This window comes from Microtus pennsylvanicus, chromosome 8, assembly GCF_037038515.1.
Source record: "Microtus pennsylvanicus isolate mMicPen1 chromosome 8, mMicPen1.hap1, whole genome shotgun sequence".
NCBI lineage: Eukaryota > Metazoa > Chordata > Mammalia > Rodentia > Cricetidae > Microtus > Microtus pennsylvanicus.
Genome location: NC_134586.1, coordinates 75638371 through 75654412, shown reverse-complemented (window position 1 = coordinate 75654412; position 16042 = coordinate 75638371). Strand labels below are relative to the sequence as shown.

The 16042-nt window shown below is 39.9% G+C and overlaps 1 gene segment (V, D, J or C); it reads right to left on the bottom strand.

Annotated features, from left to right (window-relative positions):
* Positions 1 to 4802: 4802 nt before the first annotated feature.
* On the bottom strand, positions 4803 to 5554 carry LOC142856443 (immunoglobulin kappa variable 4-1-like). The segment is given in 2 exon segments: positions 4803 to 5230; positions 5448 to 5554. Coding segments are annotated over 2 exon segments (462 nt in total).
* Positions 5555 to 16042: the final 10488 nt, after the last annotated feature.

The window sequence follows — 16042 nt, the reverse complement described above, 5'->3', positions numbered from 1 at the left end:
AGGAAGCCTCTCTTAGATGAGGCGCTTGCTTGCCTGTGGCAAGCAGAGTAGACCCGAGAGAGTGCTGCTACCAAGAAACCATGCACAAAGCTGTCATTTTGTTCTAGAATTACTTCCCAAGCTATCTCAGGCTTTCTGTGGACTCAGTTAGCCACACGTCTGGGCATCATTTGTAGTAATAAGGGTGGTGGGACTGCGTCCCCAACACCCCAGCCGCCTGCTTGGCTAGCTTTTGCCCCGAAATAACAACACACAAACTGTATTCGTTTAAACACTGCTTTGGCCCATTCCTATATAGCCTCTTCTAGGCTAACTCTCGCACCTGGACCAGCCCATTTCTTATCATCTGTATAGCACCGGTCTTACCGGGAAGATTCTAGCCTAAGTCCATCCTGGGTCAGAGCTTCATAGCGTGCTTCTTCCCTGGAGCGGGGAGCATGACGTCTCTCTGAAGCGTCTGCTCCAGAGAGCAGAGCTGTCGAGTCTGAGCTCACTTCCTCTTCCTCCCGGCATTCTGTTCTGTTTACTCCACCTACCTATGTCCTAACCAATAAAAAAGGGCCAAGGCAGTTCCTTTATTAGCCAATGACCTTCCCCCATCAATAAGATAACTAGTTTTTGGTAGCTAGTTACAGCAACAGAGAATATGATAAAGGAGAGGAAATATAACAGGTCAATTTCAAGGGGAAGAATGATGTGAGGGCTCACAGAATAGGTGTAGATATCCGGGAAGTACTCAGCTCCATGTGAATTTCATGGGTGCTGTCTTTACAGAAGGACACTTCTAAAGGTGGTGGTTCAAACATCATCACTGGCCTTGTGACAAGATTCTCTGAGTATTCATCTGAGAATGCAGCCTTGATCACATCTTCACTATAGCCGCTATGACCCTGCATAGAAGACTGAGATGTACCTGGCCCAAGTTATAGGTACTATGCATTTAGGTCACTACATTTGTATTAACTTATTGTACAGTGGTATTAAACTACTTGAAAATTTCAGAGTTGTGCATCTGAAAAAAGGTACTAAGGATCACTGTCTTGAGCATTCCCATGCCACATGGGGATGATGGTGAAGTCCAAGAGACAATCATACAGAACTGGAGTACCTAGGAAGTAAACCCTAGATGATCACATCTGTGCACCATTGGATTTTTAGAATTCAAGCAACTGCAATGGTAGAGCAACTAGGAAATAAAAAGGATCTGGGCCTTGTGTTGTGTAATCCAGCAGTGACGGGAATTATAAATGGTTGTAAATTCTGGGTCACTGGGCACTAAATAGCAATGCCAAGCTCAGCTCTGGATATATTGTCAAACTTTTCACCCAACCCACGAAATAAGATTGCACAAGGTGGAAGATGACAAGAACAGAATGTGGCAGTGTTGTGGAAGATTACAAAGGGAATGTTGTAAATATTGTATAAGGAATAATGAACAGCAAATGAGTCTAAACCCATTGATGAGCGTCTTGATGGACACAGAGATGCAAATCAGAACTAAGCAGTAAATCAGCTGCAGGAAGTAGGGTGTGAGATCCTCTGAAGAGGGACCTTTGAAATTTCAAGCAAATGAAAGTGGAAATGTGACATTAGTGTGAGGAATATCAGCTGTGTCTGCAGTACAACTGAGAGTCTTCTATGTTCAAGCTCTGATTTTTTTGGGAGACTGAGGAACACTTCTAGTAAGTTTAAATTGGTTGTTTGCTCAGTGTATTAAACATTAAAAGAGCCTTGAAAAGAGTATCAGATGGGACTTTGTTTATTTCATTTTGTTTTTGTTTTTTTGTTTTGTTTTGTCTTTTCGAGACAGGGTATCACTGTAGCTTTGGAGCCTGTCCTGGAACTAGCTCTTGTAGACCAGGCTGGTCGCAAACTCACAGAGATCCACCTGCCTGTGCCTTCCGAGTGCTGGGATTAAAGAGGTGTGCCACCAGCTCAGACAGGACTTTCTTAAGTAAGCAAATGGGTAATTTATAAAGATACATGGTGGGACATAAACATATAACAGTTTCAGAAATATCTGTTTCACTGCTACACTATCTTTATAAACAAGATTCTTAAAATTACATGGCTGAGACAACTGATAAGAAATGACTGAGAGTCTGAGTTTCAGTGATTAATAACTCCAGGAGATACTTTTAGCTCTGGAGTTCTGGGATAGGAACCCACTAGAAGCTGCTAACAGTATTGGGATGGAAGATCATCAACTTCCACAGGATGAATGGTGAAGGTAAAGTCTGTTTAGACCCACTGCCACTGAACGTGGCAGCAACCCCTGATGCTAACTTGAATGCTCCACAGATCAGGAGTTTGGGGGCTTGCTGGTTTCTGTTGGCACTAGTATATGTGATTAAAAAGACCTATAGTGACATTCTGGTTGGATGTGCGACGATGATCGTCCTTTTACCTAGAGACACAGCCAAAGAAACTGGACTGCATCAGCACAATATCTACCATGGAAAATGAAATTATAAGCACACATACCTGTTTAAAGCAAATGCAGCCCAATGTAAAACCATGAACAGTGCTCTGAGACATATAAAATATAATAAAAACTTTAATAAAAATCTACAGATTTTTTTTATTGAGAAAAGGAAAAAAAAAGTTTCCGCCTTCTCCCAGCCTCCCATTTCCCTCCCACTCCTCCCACCCTTCCCCCCCCCTCCTCCACCCCCTCCCCCAACACCTCTCCTTGTCCCTCTCCAGTCCAAAGAGCAGTGAGGGTTCCCTGCCCTGTGGAAAGTCCAAGGTCCTGCCCCCTCCATCCAGGTCTAGTAAGGTGAACATCCAAACTGGCTAGGCTCCCACAAAGCCAGAACATGCAGTAGGGTCAAAACCCAGTGCCATCGTCCTTGGCTTCTCATCAGCCCTCATTGTTCGCCATGTTCAGAGTCCGGTTTTATCCCATGCTTTTTCAGTCACAGTCCAGCTGGCCTTGGTGAGCTCCCAAAAGATCAGCCCCACTGTCTCAGTGGGTGGGTGCACCCCTCGTGGTCCTGACTTCCTTGCTAATATTCTCCCTCCTTCTGCTCCTTATTGGGACCTTGGGAGCTCAGTCCAATGCTCCAGTGTGGGTCTCTGTCTCTATCTCCATCCATCACCAGATGAAGGTTCTATGGTGATATGCAAGATATTTGTCAGTATTGCTATAGGATAGGGTCATTTCAGGTTCCCTATCCTCAGCTGCCCAAGGAACTAACTGGGGACATCACCTTGGGCTCCTGTGAGCCCCTCTAGGTTCAAGTCTCTTGCCAACGCTAAGGTGGCTCCCTTAACTAAGTGGGATGGCTTTGAGTTTCTCTTCGTTTAATTTGATGTTAGCTGTCAGCTTGCTGTATATAGATTTATTATATTTCGATATGACCCTTGATTCCCTAATTTCTCCAATACTTTTCTCATAAAGGGATGTTGAATTTTGTCAAATGCTTTTTCAGCATCTAATGTATGATCATATAGTTTTTTCTTTCAGTTTATTTATATGATGGATTACATTGATAGATTTTCGTATGTTGAACCAGCCCTGCATCTCTGGGATGAAGCCTACTTGATCATAATGGATAATTTTTCGGATGTGTTCTTGGATTCGGTTTGCCAGTATTTTGTTGAGGATTTTTGTGTCGATGTTCATGAGGGACACCAAGGCTTAACAGGGAAGGTCACAGTGGATGTTTTCAACATGAACCCTCTATCCTGGTACTCAGAGAACTCTCACCTACAGCAGGAGAATAGCCGATCCCATCTCTGAAATCCTTACTGGAGGCTGCTTCTTGGGCACTAGCAAGGTGCCTTTAAATACTACTTGGGCAATCTGCACAATAGCTAAGATCTCAATAGGCAAACCAGCTCAAAAAAGCTTGAGTTGGTGCTCAAGGTCACATTATCTTATATCATCCTGTGGCAGTTAGGATTAGCAAAGAATTTTCTAGAGTATTTTAATCCTAAGATATTTGTTCCTAGCCCTGTGGAAACATCACATTTTGTATTTTTTTTTTGTTGTTTTTTTTTTTTGTTTGTTTCTTGCGGGGAGTGTACTGTCAGTAAATGGATTCCTGTAAAGAATGTGCATTGTAGGAGTACTATAACTCTCAGAATAAATCTTTCCAAGGGAAGGAGAAATGGGGAAGATTAGCACATATGGTCAAAATATATAATATACTGGAAAAACACTGCCTTTGGGAAAATTGTATAAAATGAATTTACATTAATAAAGATTTCAAGGGGGCATGAAGATGGCCCACATGTCAAATACACTTGAAACCAATCCTGCTGTCAAACTCGATTTGATTCTCCAGATTCTAAATGACAAAGAGACAAGAAAGTCCAAGTTGTTCTCTGATCTCCTCAATTAGGCAATGTCACATATGCTCCTAGAAATATACAGATGCTTGCACAAACACAAATACACACACAAATTGACAAAGTAACATGATCTACTAAAAAGTAGTAGAAAGGAAAAGAAAAACCAGAAGAAACAGACACAAGTAGTGAAGTAAGAAAGTCCTCTAGAATCAGAAAACATAGGAAACAGGCTTTCCTACAGCTTCTGAAACAAAATACTGTTTGTCATCGTCATCACTTCAGTCCAAAGAGTGTTATGATAGATGCCAGAACTCCTGAACTATAGAAAGTAAATCCTTCATATTCAAGTAACAGAGGTTATGGCATTGTGTTACAAAGAAAGAGAAAAATAATATTGAGTTTTCCTCTGCATTTGCACATACAGGCTTTTCATACCAAATGATATAAGAGACATTGAATCCACTATATCTTCCTCAGCTCTGGCTACATTTTGATCAGAGTTTCAGGCTCACTGGTTCTCAGGCAGAAGGGAGAAGTGTGCAGGTGCAGGACTGCATGTGGTGCAGGCAGCTGCTGAGACTCTGAGGAGTTTTTGTTGGAGGCTGAAGCACTGTGGGAGGATACTCTATAAATTGCATACAGTAGTAATGTCCCAGGTCTTCAGCCTGGACACTGCTGATGGTGAGAGTGAAATCTGTGTTAGATCCACTGCCTGTGAAACGATCAGGGACCCCAGTGTACCGAGTGGATGCCCAGTAGATCAGTAGCTTAGGAGCCTGTCCTGGTTTCTGCTGATACCAGTTCAATAAGTTTTTCTTGTAATAACTGCTGTAAAGACTCTGACTGGACTTGCAGCTGATGGTGACCTTCTCTCCTACTAACACAGCCATGGAGGATGGAGACTGGGTCATCACAATATCAGCACATGCACCTGCAATAAGGAAAACAAAATGAAGATTCATAATATTCAAGCACAGAATATAGTAATAGTTGTAATTTGTTATTTAATAACCTTACAATGTCACTTTGTTACTGTATGTATATCTTACACAATTCTGTAACAAATATTATGTTCTAGCACACATTGTAAATTTCTTATACACAAAGAAGTGACTGTAACAGAATTATAACACTTTTAAATTTCTCACCAGACACCCAGAGCAGCAGGGACATGAGGACTTGTGTCTGTAACTCCATCTTGCTTCCCCCGCCTATCTGATGCAGCTCAGTTCACACTGTAAAAGTCAGGTTTATAAATTCTGAGCAGCTGGGCTAACCTAGAGGGGCCCATGCAAAGCAGTCAGCAAAATATAAGGGCAGCAAGTGTGAGGCTGGTGAGAATCAACAGGCAAACAAAACACCACAAGCAGTATGAATGATCACTGAAAGATATCAGCTATAGCTCTCCAACAGAATCTATTCGGTACTCTTATAACAATTTTTTGTTAAAATCCAAGACATATTTAACTGCTTTGTTTTGGCAGAAATGTTAAGAAAGCTATCTCACGTTAAAAGTTTTTGGGATAATGGTAAAATATGTTGAAAAATTCACGACAGCAAAAGTAACTTAGAGTAAGAAAATATGTAGTAAAAGAATGGAAGGATGGAGTGAAGAAGAGAGGAAAAGTATGCGAGAGAGAATTGAGACTAATTGGGTTCACTATACCTCATGTGTGAAGTCATTCATGCTGAGTGAACATTGGGCTCCAGTTTCCAGATTGAAAATTAAACAGAAATATTGAGCATGCAAAAATTCACTCTGAGGAAATCCCGTGGAACATTAATTTAAGATTGACATGAGAGAAGCTTTAACCTCAAAGCAAAGGTAAACCCAGCAGGAACAAAGAAGTATCCTACTTATGACAACAGAATTCTGAAAATGGACTCTAAATTTGGGAAAATGGAAAGGCAAACACAGTGAACGGGATTTCATCAATTACTCATAGCTGTAAAGCAACACCGCCAAGCATGTTTATTGCAGAAATGCATATTCTAGAATAGTCTAAAAATCAGCCATATTGAAAGTGGGTGAAAATAGTCCTGTTGTAGTAATGAACATGTTAAAACCTCTCCAGAAGGTGTTGTGGTCATCCTATATCAAGTAATAATTTTATTGATAGCAATAGACACCAACACCAGAGATTTCTGTCATTCTAAGAAAAAAAGTTGTTTGAGTATGAATGAAAATCAGAAGTAATAACAGAAATCCCAGAACCTGCCATGACTTCAGGTTGGCAAACTCTTAAAGCATATATAAAAAGGAAATAGAAACACAATATTATATATAAAGTACTAGAAACAGAAAAATAAATAAACAAATTATTATGACAAGAAGTTGAGAGTCATCTGTAATCCCAGGAATGAAGAGACATAAATAGGAGGATTATGCCTTTGAGGCCATCATGGAGCACAAGATGTAGCCCAGTCTAATCCATACATGGAGACAATATTTCAAAAATGTGTGATTAATCAAGTGGTTACAAGGCAGCTCATAGCATTTCATATCCAGGTCAATGCAGTTATTTGATGTCAAGGTTTTAGCATTAAGAAAAAAATATTATTGGAAACTAAATGAGCATTTAAGTAACATGAATTTTCCTTTCAATTTGCATTAATTATATAATTTCATACATCATCTTTTCATGTACAAAATGTTAAATTACTTCTGATAAGCATATTCATATCTACTCTGTTTAACTGCTAACATACCATCATAAGAGAGAAACAAGCAGTATGAGGTACAAAGAAGTTCCCAATTTTAAAGTCAAGAATATGACAGATGAATGACTGCCCCAATCAATGTCTAATAAGATGTGCTGTGTTCTGGGTCTTTGATAAACTTTGTATTTTGCTTTGTTACAGCTGCAGTGAGCTTATATTGTGTTTGAAGTCATTTACTGCTGCTCATTCAGATTGGACACATGGAGATAGGAGTCTTACAAACACAAAGGCTCTCACAGTTAAGCATGTATTTTCATAGTACATAAGGGGAGAAAATGGAGACTACAAGGACAAAATTTCCATGTTCTTTAATGTGTGATAGAGAAAAACCAACAGCCCTTAATTAGTGCATTTTCCACAAATCAAGTCTTCATCCTGCTACACTGGATTCCTTAGGCTGTGATTAAAAGTGAATTAACTGCAAACGTACTGGCTGAAAACAACACAGATTAATTGAAGACTTTGAGCTCATTGGCAAAAGACCATCTTCTATGGATTCCACTATCAATGAAAACCCAGGGAAGTCACATTATATCTCAAACTCAGCAAAATGATAGAAACAGCATGCAAACTCCCTATACAATGTCATAGCCTAAAATGCAAACCTCAGTACTTGCAGCAAGCTCCCTGACCAGCAGGAAAGAACAGCCACCAGACGAGGATTCTTCTCAAATCATGCTTTATTGGAGCCCCTTGGTTCTAGGGAGAGCAGAAAGCAAGGGGCCTGGAGCTCTGAACTATAGCTGCTTATATAGGGAGTCTGCCTAGCAACTTTTGATACTTTGATACTTTAACTGCTTTTCTGGAGACCCACCGGCAGGAAAGAAAGCAGGGGAACATCCTTGTGAATTACAGACCAGTATGTTCCCCTGCCTGTCAGAGGAAGTGTGGGCAGCTAGATCACAACAACTCATCTTGTTTTCCGGTGGAAGAACTGCAACCCTAATATGGAGTTATCTATCAAGCGAGGCTGGGGCCAAATGCCATCGTGTAATGGCAGCTATTCAAATCGGTTCCCAGCAAGTACTTAGATGGTTCATCTGCTATCACATGTTAATTTTCTTTGAAATATCATAGAAAATTGCCTAAAATTGTGTAAGAGAAAGAACAATAGACACAAAGTTACTGCTAATGTCTGTGCCCCATGGGAAACAATTTCAATCAAGAAAGCCTTAAAGGAGCTTTCAGCTCAACCATGCTCAGTATAGAAATATGAAGCATGAAAATAAACATCACCCAATTTCTCCTAAATAAATAGATACTATTGGAGGTAAAGAACGTTCCAAAGCATCAATAAACTGGGTTCTTATGAAGTTGGTTAGTGATTTCTAGATGATTGTTTGTGGCTTGTAGATTCTCATGTTTGACATTGAAATAGAAACCAAGGCAAAAACGTAAAATCATTTCATTTGTTTAAAAAATTGAAAGAAATCATGAAAGTGACTAAAAAGATGGAAGGACAGAAAAGAAAGAGCAAGCAGTGTATGGTACTGGAGGAACTGTAAACTGGTACAGCCATGTGAACTTCAGTATGGAGATCCACAAGAAAACAGAAAATTACCTTATGATCCAGCTACTCCTGTTCTATGTATATTCCTGAGCAAATGTACATCATCACAATATAGATATACTTCCATACCTGTGTTTATCGATAAACTATTCACAATGTAAGAATTTAAATCAGCCCAGTGTCTATCAACATATAAATGGATAATAAACAAATACTTATTTGCAAAGAAATTTTTTCAACTATCTTAAAAGTAGAAATCATATAAATGTTTTATTTTTTTTCTCTGTGGCTGAATCTATAGTTTTGTTAATGAAAAGACTCATTATGTATGTGAATGCAATACATATTTTTCTGTGTTTGGGGATGGAATTCAGCTAACTTCTCCTGGTCCATGCTGATTAATAGCTGTCTTGAAATCTTCTATGTCCTTGATGTTTTCTATACTGCATGTCCAACCAGTAACCATGAAAGATATTTGGACATGGAGCATTAAGCTTCTAATCCTGGCACATGAGTGGTTCAGTCAAGACATTTGTAAAGTCAAGCTGATCTTAGAAAATTTATTGAGACCAAATTGAAATTAAAAAAGAAGGTGTATTGGTCTTTCAATGAGTTATTTTGTATACCCATATAAGAATGCAGTCTTGACAACTCATTGACTGTAACTTGTGAGAGCCTGAGGAGCCTATGCAGACAGATTACAGATGTTGAGCTCATACGTCACTTAATTTTTGATAATTCCTTGTTAAACATTAGGAAAATAATACAGTACAGATTCACTATCATGAGCTAATATGTTAACATGAAAACATCAAACACATGCATTTGAATGTGTTGCTAAGGATCATTTTGTTGAGGTTTCTCACTGTATATCAGACAAAACCAAAGGTCCAAAGAAGGTTCGTGTACAAGTGGAAGATTTTATAGGTTAAAGCTTCTGTGATCATGGATTGTACTCTTGGACCTGCACAGTTCATTCACCTGCATGGGAAAACAAATAGAATGTGAAAAAGGACCTGGGTGTGGTGTCATGGAATTCAGCAGTGAGGGCAAAGAGACTGGTGGGTTGTAAGTAAATTGTCATTGTGTCCTAGGTAGTGATTTTCAGATCAATTCAGAATATATAGTGAGACTTGGTACCCTTTCATCTAAGAAGACAGCAAAAAGTAAAAGTAAGCAAGAAGAGAGTGTGGCCACATTGTGGAAAAGAGTATAAAGAAAGTTATGAGTATTAGACAAGGCCTAAAGAAAAGCTAGTGAGACCCAGCCCATTGATGAGCTTCTGTGATGGACAAAAAGATGCAGATCAGAAGCCAAACAGTAAATCAGCTTCAGGAGGCTTGTTTATAATCTACTGAAGAGGGACTTTTGTAATCTCCAGCAAATAGAAGAGAAAGGTGACAATAGGTTGATAATGTCAACTTGTGTCTTCAAGACAACTAGAAATATTAAATATTCAAACTCTTATTTTGAACAATTGATGAAAGCTTCCTATAAATTTTTAATAATCATCTATTTAATCTATTCAAAATAGTAATGGGGGTGGTCTTTATTAAGAAAGAAAATTGAAAAATATAAATTCTATATGGTGGAACTAACACTCACATTAGTTTAAGATATCTCTTTTTTACACTTTCACCATTTTACAACAAAGATTTTGGAAATCCCATGCTTTACATGTGCATGGAATGACACAGCTCAAAGACTAATGCTCAGCAAACAGCAACCTCAGGAAGTTCCTTGAGCCCTGGGGGAGCTAACTTGTTGGATAAAGGACCTTCTTGGTTCCCAGTTGCCTGGCATACTTAAACCCAAAATAATCCAACAGAAACTGTATAAATTAAATCACTGCTTGGCCCATTAGCTCTCATTTCTTAATGCCTAACTCTTACATCTTAATTTAGCCAATTTCTAGTAATCTGTATCATCAAGAGGCTGTGGCTTACTGGAAAAATTTCTATATGTCTGACTTTGGCAGAGGCTCCATGGCTTCTTCCTGACTCTGCCCTTCTTTCTCCCTGCCTAGATCTGCTCTGTCTTGACCTGCTCGTCTATAGGCTCAAGGCGGTTCTTTATTAATCAACTAATACAAACAACACATAGACAGTTGGACCTTCCACATTATTGCTGCAGGAGCTCCTTCCACTTTTTTAGCTAATAGAGTTTGAGATACCAGCCCACTTGGGTGTGGTCTCTTTTGCTTTATAAAGCAGCAGTAGCCCTGCTCTCTCTCTCTGTCTCTCTCTCTCTCTCTCTCTCTCTCTCTCTCTCTCTCTTGCTTTCATCTATGCTTCCACCTACTAGACTCTGCTCCTGGTCACGCAGAGGGCTTTTGTCTAGGACAGTGATCTGTAAATTTTCCCCTTAAATAAATAACCCTTTTATTAATCATAATTACAAACTGGTGTGGGATTGTTTTGTGATTTATGTCTATACATCATTTCCCCAATTCTGTTAAAACAAAAATGAAGGCAGAATTTATCATAGTAGAATTATATATAACAAAACAGTTGGCAAGCAAGAATTACAGTTACAATATTTATATCTCCTTCATCTTTTATCTTAAATAGGAAAAATATAACTATGAATTTTTAAACTCTATCGAAGGCTCCAGAATAATATGATATTTTCTGAGTAAACAGGAAGTACATTGTAGGCAACTTCTAAAACTCTAGAATTGTCAGACACATCTCGCTACCGGGACAGTCACCCAAAGTTTTTACATATCATTGGGGCATTCATCTTCAGCCTACAGGCCAATAGTATCCATCAAATATTTCTACAAAGCAGCAAATTTCAAAGACAGGCCCTCCTGCCTATATTGGTAGTTTGCCACTCACTCTCTTTTGTATCCTGCAGAATGTCTAGGAACCCAGAGGAACCATCTCACCTTTAGGCATGCTCAGCACTCACTTCTCTGTCGGTCCTGCACGTCCAATCAAGCAGTCCAGGCAACAGAGCTTCTTGCCCAAATGACTAATAAACTCTAAAAGGAGCCTGTTCAATTCCCATCATCCTCCTGAAGTAGCTTGGTGCTGCCAGGAGCAGATGTGTCTCACTGTCATGAAAATCTTAAGTTCTTAAACAGTTTAAATGCCATATTCTGAAGGTCTCTATATAACTTGAAAAATACCTCTCTAAATTACATATATCTCTAAATATCTAGAAAATCTAACTAACATGAATACAGTATGACTATTAACCTATAATTTCTTAGTTATATATTACACTTTATGTGAGCTACACAAACAAAATACATCCAGGGCTGTAACGGCGTAAAGGAATGCAGACAGATTGTAAAAATATATATACAGCTTTAATGGAGAAATAGACTTACAGAACCACCGTTCCTGCTGAGACCAGGAAAGCAGAAGCAGTGGCTGGGAGCACGCTCACCAAATTACTAGGCAAACATTAGCCCAAGGCAAACAGGCCCCTAAGGGGCGGGACTTATCCCTACACAGGGCAGAAATATATTTATACACAGTATACCAAAATTGACTTTAAATTTGTATCAATTAACCAAGTTCCATACCAATGCAAATCTTTATAGCAAATTCTCTTTTAAATATAAAGAATTATTTATAGACAATATTTGGGAATATTGGCATAGTTCTGCTTATACTGCATGCTGCTGTTTGGGGGCATTGTTAATCAGGTCTTTAATTGTTTGTCCTGTGTGCTAGGTTTATGTCAGTAAACAGTTGAAGTAAGTTTTTGGGGGGTTCTTCTAGGCAAACATTAGAAGGTTGTATTCCATCAAAACATATTAGCCTGCACTCAATCCACAGGTTCTCATACTCTGTGAAGACAAAAGAAGAACCTCTTTTCAAAAGCAACCAATCCATAGACTCAAACTTTGAAGTAAAAATACAATAAAGATATAATGGTTTAATTGTGTAGCCCATACAATAAAATATCTCTCAGTACTTAGCTACTTTACAGTCAAGAATTTTAAGAAAAAACCAATTATATACATAATCTAGACCCTCTGTATATAGTCCATCTTTACATGGCCTATTTTTCTTTACTCCTGCTAATCTATGACTGTCTATACCCTGTCTCTAGCTTATGTTGGAGAGGATGTGCAGTAAGGGGAACACTCATCCATTGCTGGTAGGAATGCAAACTTGTGCAACCATTTTGGAAATCAGTGTGGCAGTTTCTCAGAAAATTGGGAGTCAACCTACCACAGGATCCAGCAATATTACTCTTGGGAATATACACAAAAGACGCCAAATTGTACTACAAAAGCATTTGTTCAACTATGTTCATAGCAGCACAATTTGTAATAGCCAGAACCTGGAAACAACCTTGTTGCCCCTCAATGGAAGAATGGATAAAGAAAGTGTGGCACATCTATACATTAGAAAAAAAAAACAATGACATCTTGAATTCTGCATGCAAATGGATGGAAGTAGAAAACACTATCCTGAGTTAGATAACCCAGAACCAAAATATGAATATGGTATATACTCACTCAGTAGTGGATTCTAGCCATAAAAAGGACATTGATCCTATATGTTGTGATCCTAGAGAAGCTAAGTAATAAGGTGAACCCCACAAAAACATATATAAATGCTCCTGGAAATTGGAAACAGACAAGATCACCAGGCAAAGTTGGGAGCACGAGGGCTGGGGTAGGGATAGGGGAAGCGAGAGAGAGGGAGAGAGAGGAGAGAAGGGGAGGGTTGGACAGAGCTTGTGGGATTGGGATGGTTGAGATGCAGGAAGGATGGATATGGGAGCAGTGAAGGAGATACCTTCCTTAAGTGAGGGAGCTATTTTGGGATTGGCAAGAGGCTTGGCTCTAGAGGGGTTCCCAGAAGTCCATGGTAATGACCCCAGCTAGGACTCTGGTCAGTGGAGGAGGGGGTACCTGAACTGGCCTTGCCTCGTAGTCAGACTCATGGCTATCTTGAATATCACCATAGACCCTCCATCTGGCAACAGATTGAGAAAGCGAAACAGATCCATATCGAAGCACTGGACTGAGCTCCCAAGGTCCATTTGAAAAGCAGAAGGAGGGAGAATATGAACAAGGAAGTCAGGACCATAAAGGGTTGGTTCACCCACTGAGACAGTGTGCCTTTGCTAATGGGAGCTCGCTAACTCCAGTTGGACTGGGATTGAATGAGCATGGGATTAAACTGGACCCTCTGAATGTGGTTGACAATTGGGGCAGACTGAGGGCCCAATGATAATAGCACTGGGATTTGTCTCTACTGCATGTACTGGCATTTTGGGACTCTATTCTCTTTGGATGCATACCTTTCTAAGCCTGGATGTGGGGCGAAGGAGCCTTGGACTTCCCACAGGGCAGGATGACTTCCCCTCTCTTAGGATTGTAGGGGGTGGCAGGGAGGGTGTGTGAGGCAGCAGGAGGTGAGAGGAGGGGAGAAAGTGGGAATTATGATTGGCATTATTTATAAAGTAATAAAAACCAAAACAAACAAAAAGACTGTATATTATTTTTTGAAAAAAACCTTTACTTCTTTTTATAACTCTCTATAATCTGTTTCTTCGGTTTCCCAAGCCTATGTATAATTATCCAACACTGTGACCCATTTAGAGGTCTTTTATGCCTGAATCTGTCCTATTATGAATCTGTAATTCTTTACTGTCCAGGAGTCCTTCTTAAAAAGCTAAGCACATCTTCAAAACTTAAGTGGCACCACTATTAAGGTATATATGGCACTTCCTGCTTGTTTGTCCAGTCTAAAACTTAAGCTGCACCATTACTATGATATATACAGAACTTCTTGCTTGCTCATCTAGTTCGGCATGGTGGAGCTGCTCGTGCCTCAGAGAGCCATGCATACATCCCCACTCTCAGGCACACAGCCTGGTTATGTCACCATTAAGAAAGCTGCAGCAAAATTTAAGATGTTATTGTTTATACTGCTGAGTAGTATATAATTTGTAGATGTGCCAAACTTTCTTTCCTAAGTGAGATAACCCAGAACCCCAAAATATGAATATGGTATGTACTCACTCATTAGTGGAGTTTATCCATTAAAAAAAGGACATTGGATACTAGAGAGACTAAGTAATAAGGCCAACCCAAAGAAAAACATATATAGATCCTCCTGAAAATTGGAAGTAGACAAGATCATCAGGCAAACCTTGGGAGCATGGGGACAAGGGAGTAGATGGAAGGGCAGAAGGGGAAAGAGAAGGGAGAAGAGGAGGGCTGGGGAGAACTTCTGGGAGTGGGATGGTTGAGATGGAAGAAGAATGGATATGGGAGCAGAAAAGGAGATATCTTAATTGAGGAAGACATTTTGGGATTGGCAAAAGGTTTGGCTCTAGAGGGGTTCCCAGAAGTCTACAGGAATGACCCCAGCTAGAACCCTGGGCAGTAGAGGAGAGGGTGACTGAACTGGCCTTGCCCCATAGTCAGACTCTTGACTATCTTGAATATCACCATAGAACCTTCATCCGGGGAAGGATGAAGACAGAAACAGAGACCCTTCTCAGAGCACTAAACTGAGCTCCCAAGGTCCAGCTGAAGAGCAGAAGGAAGCAAAATGTGAAAAGGAAGTCAGGACCATGAGACAGTACTTGAGCTAATGGAAGCTCACTAACTCCAGCTGAACTGGGTTTGAATGATTGAACGAGCATTGGATCAAACTGGACTCTCTGAATGTGGTTGACAATTGAGGCAGACTGAGGTGCCAATGATAATGGCACTGGGATTTGTCTCTACTGCATGTACTGGGTTTTTGGGACCCTATTCTCTTTGGATCCAAACCTTCCTAAGCCCAGTTGGGGTGGAAGGGCCTTAGGCTTCCCACAGGGCTGGGTGTCTTGCCCATTCTTAGGACTGGAGGGGGTGGCGGAAGGGTGTGTGGGTAGTGGTAGGCACGTGGGAGGAGAGGAGGAAGTGGTAATTTTGCTTGGTAATATTTCTGAAGTAATATATATATATATACATATATATATAATATATATATATATATATGTATGATCTGCTCACAAACCATGCTCAAATGCTCTGTAGCCATACTTTCTGCCTGAAATATTCAAAGTTTATGTTAGCAGCATGCTAGCTTTTTTTCCCGCTACAGCTGAATCAGAAAAACCTCTCTTAAAGGAACTCTGTGGCATTCCACCAGCAAACAGCAAGAAGCTGTGTTAAACTCTGCCTTTTTGTGTCTAGTATTAAGCTCTCTCAGATATTTATGTGGATTTTAGTTAGCTACATCGGCACCAATTTGTTAAAAGAAAGGTTGTTGGTTCTCCAATGGCTGGCAAACTCAGACCCAAAATAATCACACAGATGTTGTATTAATTGAATCACTGCTTGGCCCATTAGCTCTAACTTATTATTTGCTAACTCCGACATCTTAATTTAAACCATTTAGCAACCTGTGTATCGACATGAGGCTATGGTTTATCAGCAAAATTTCAGCATGTCTGACTGTGGCAGAAGCTCCATGGCTTCTCCGCCCTTCTTTCTCCCAGCTCATTCTTCTCTCCCTAGACCTGCTCTGCCCTGACCTGCTCTGC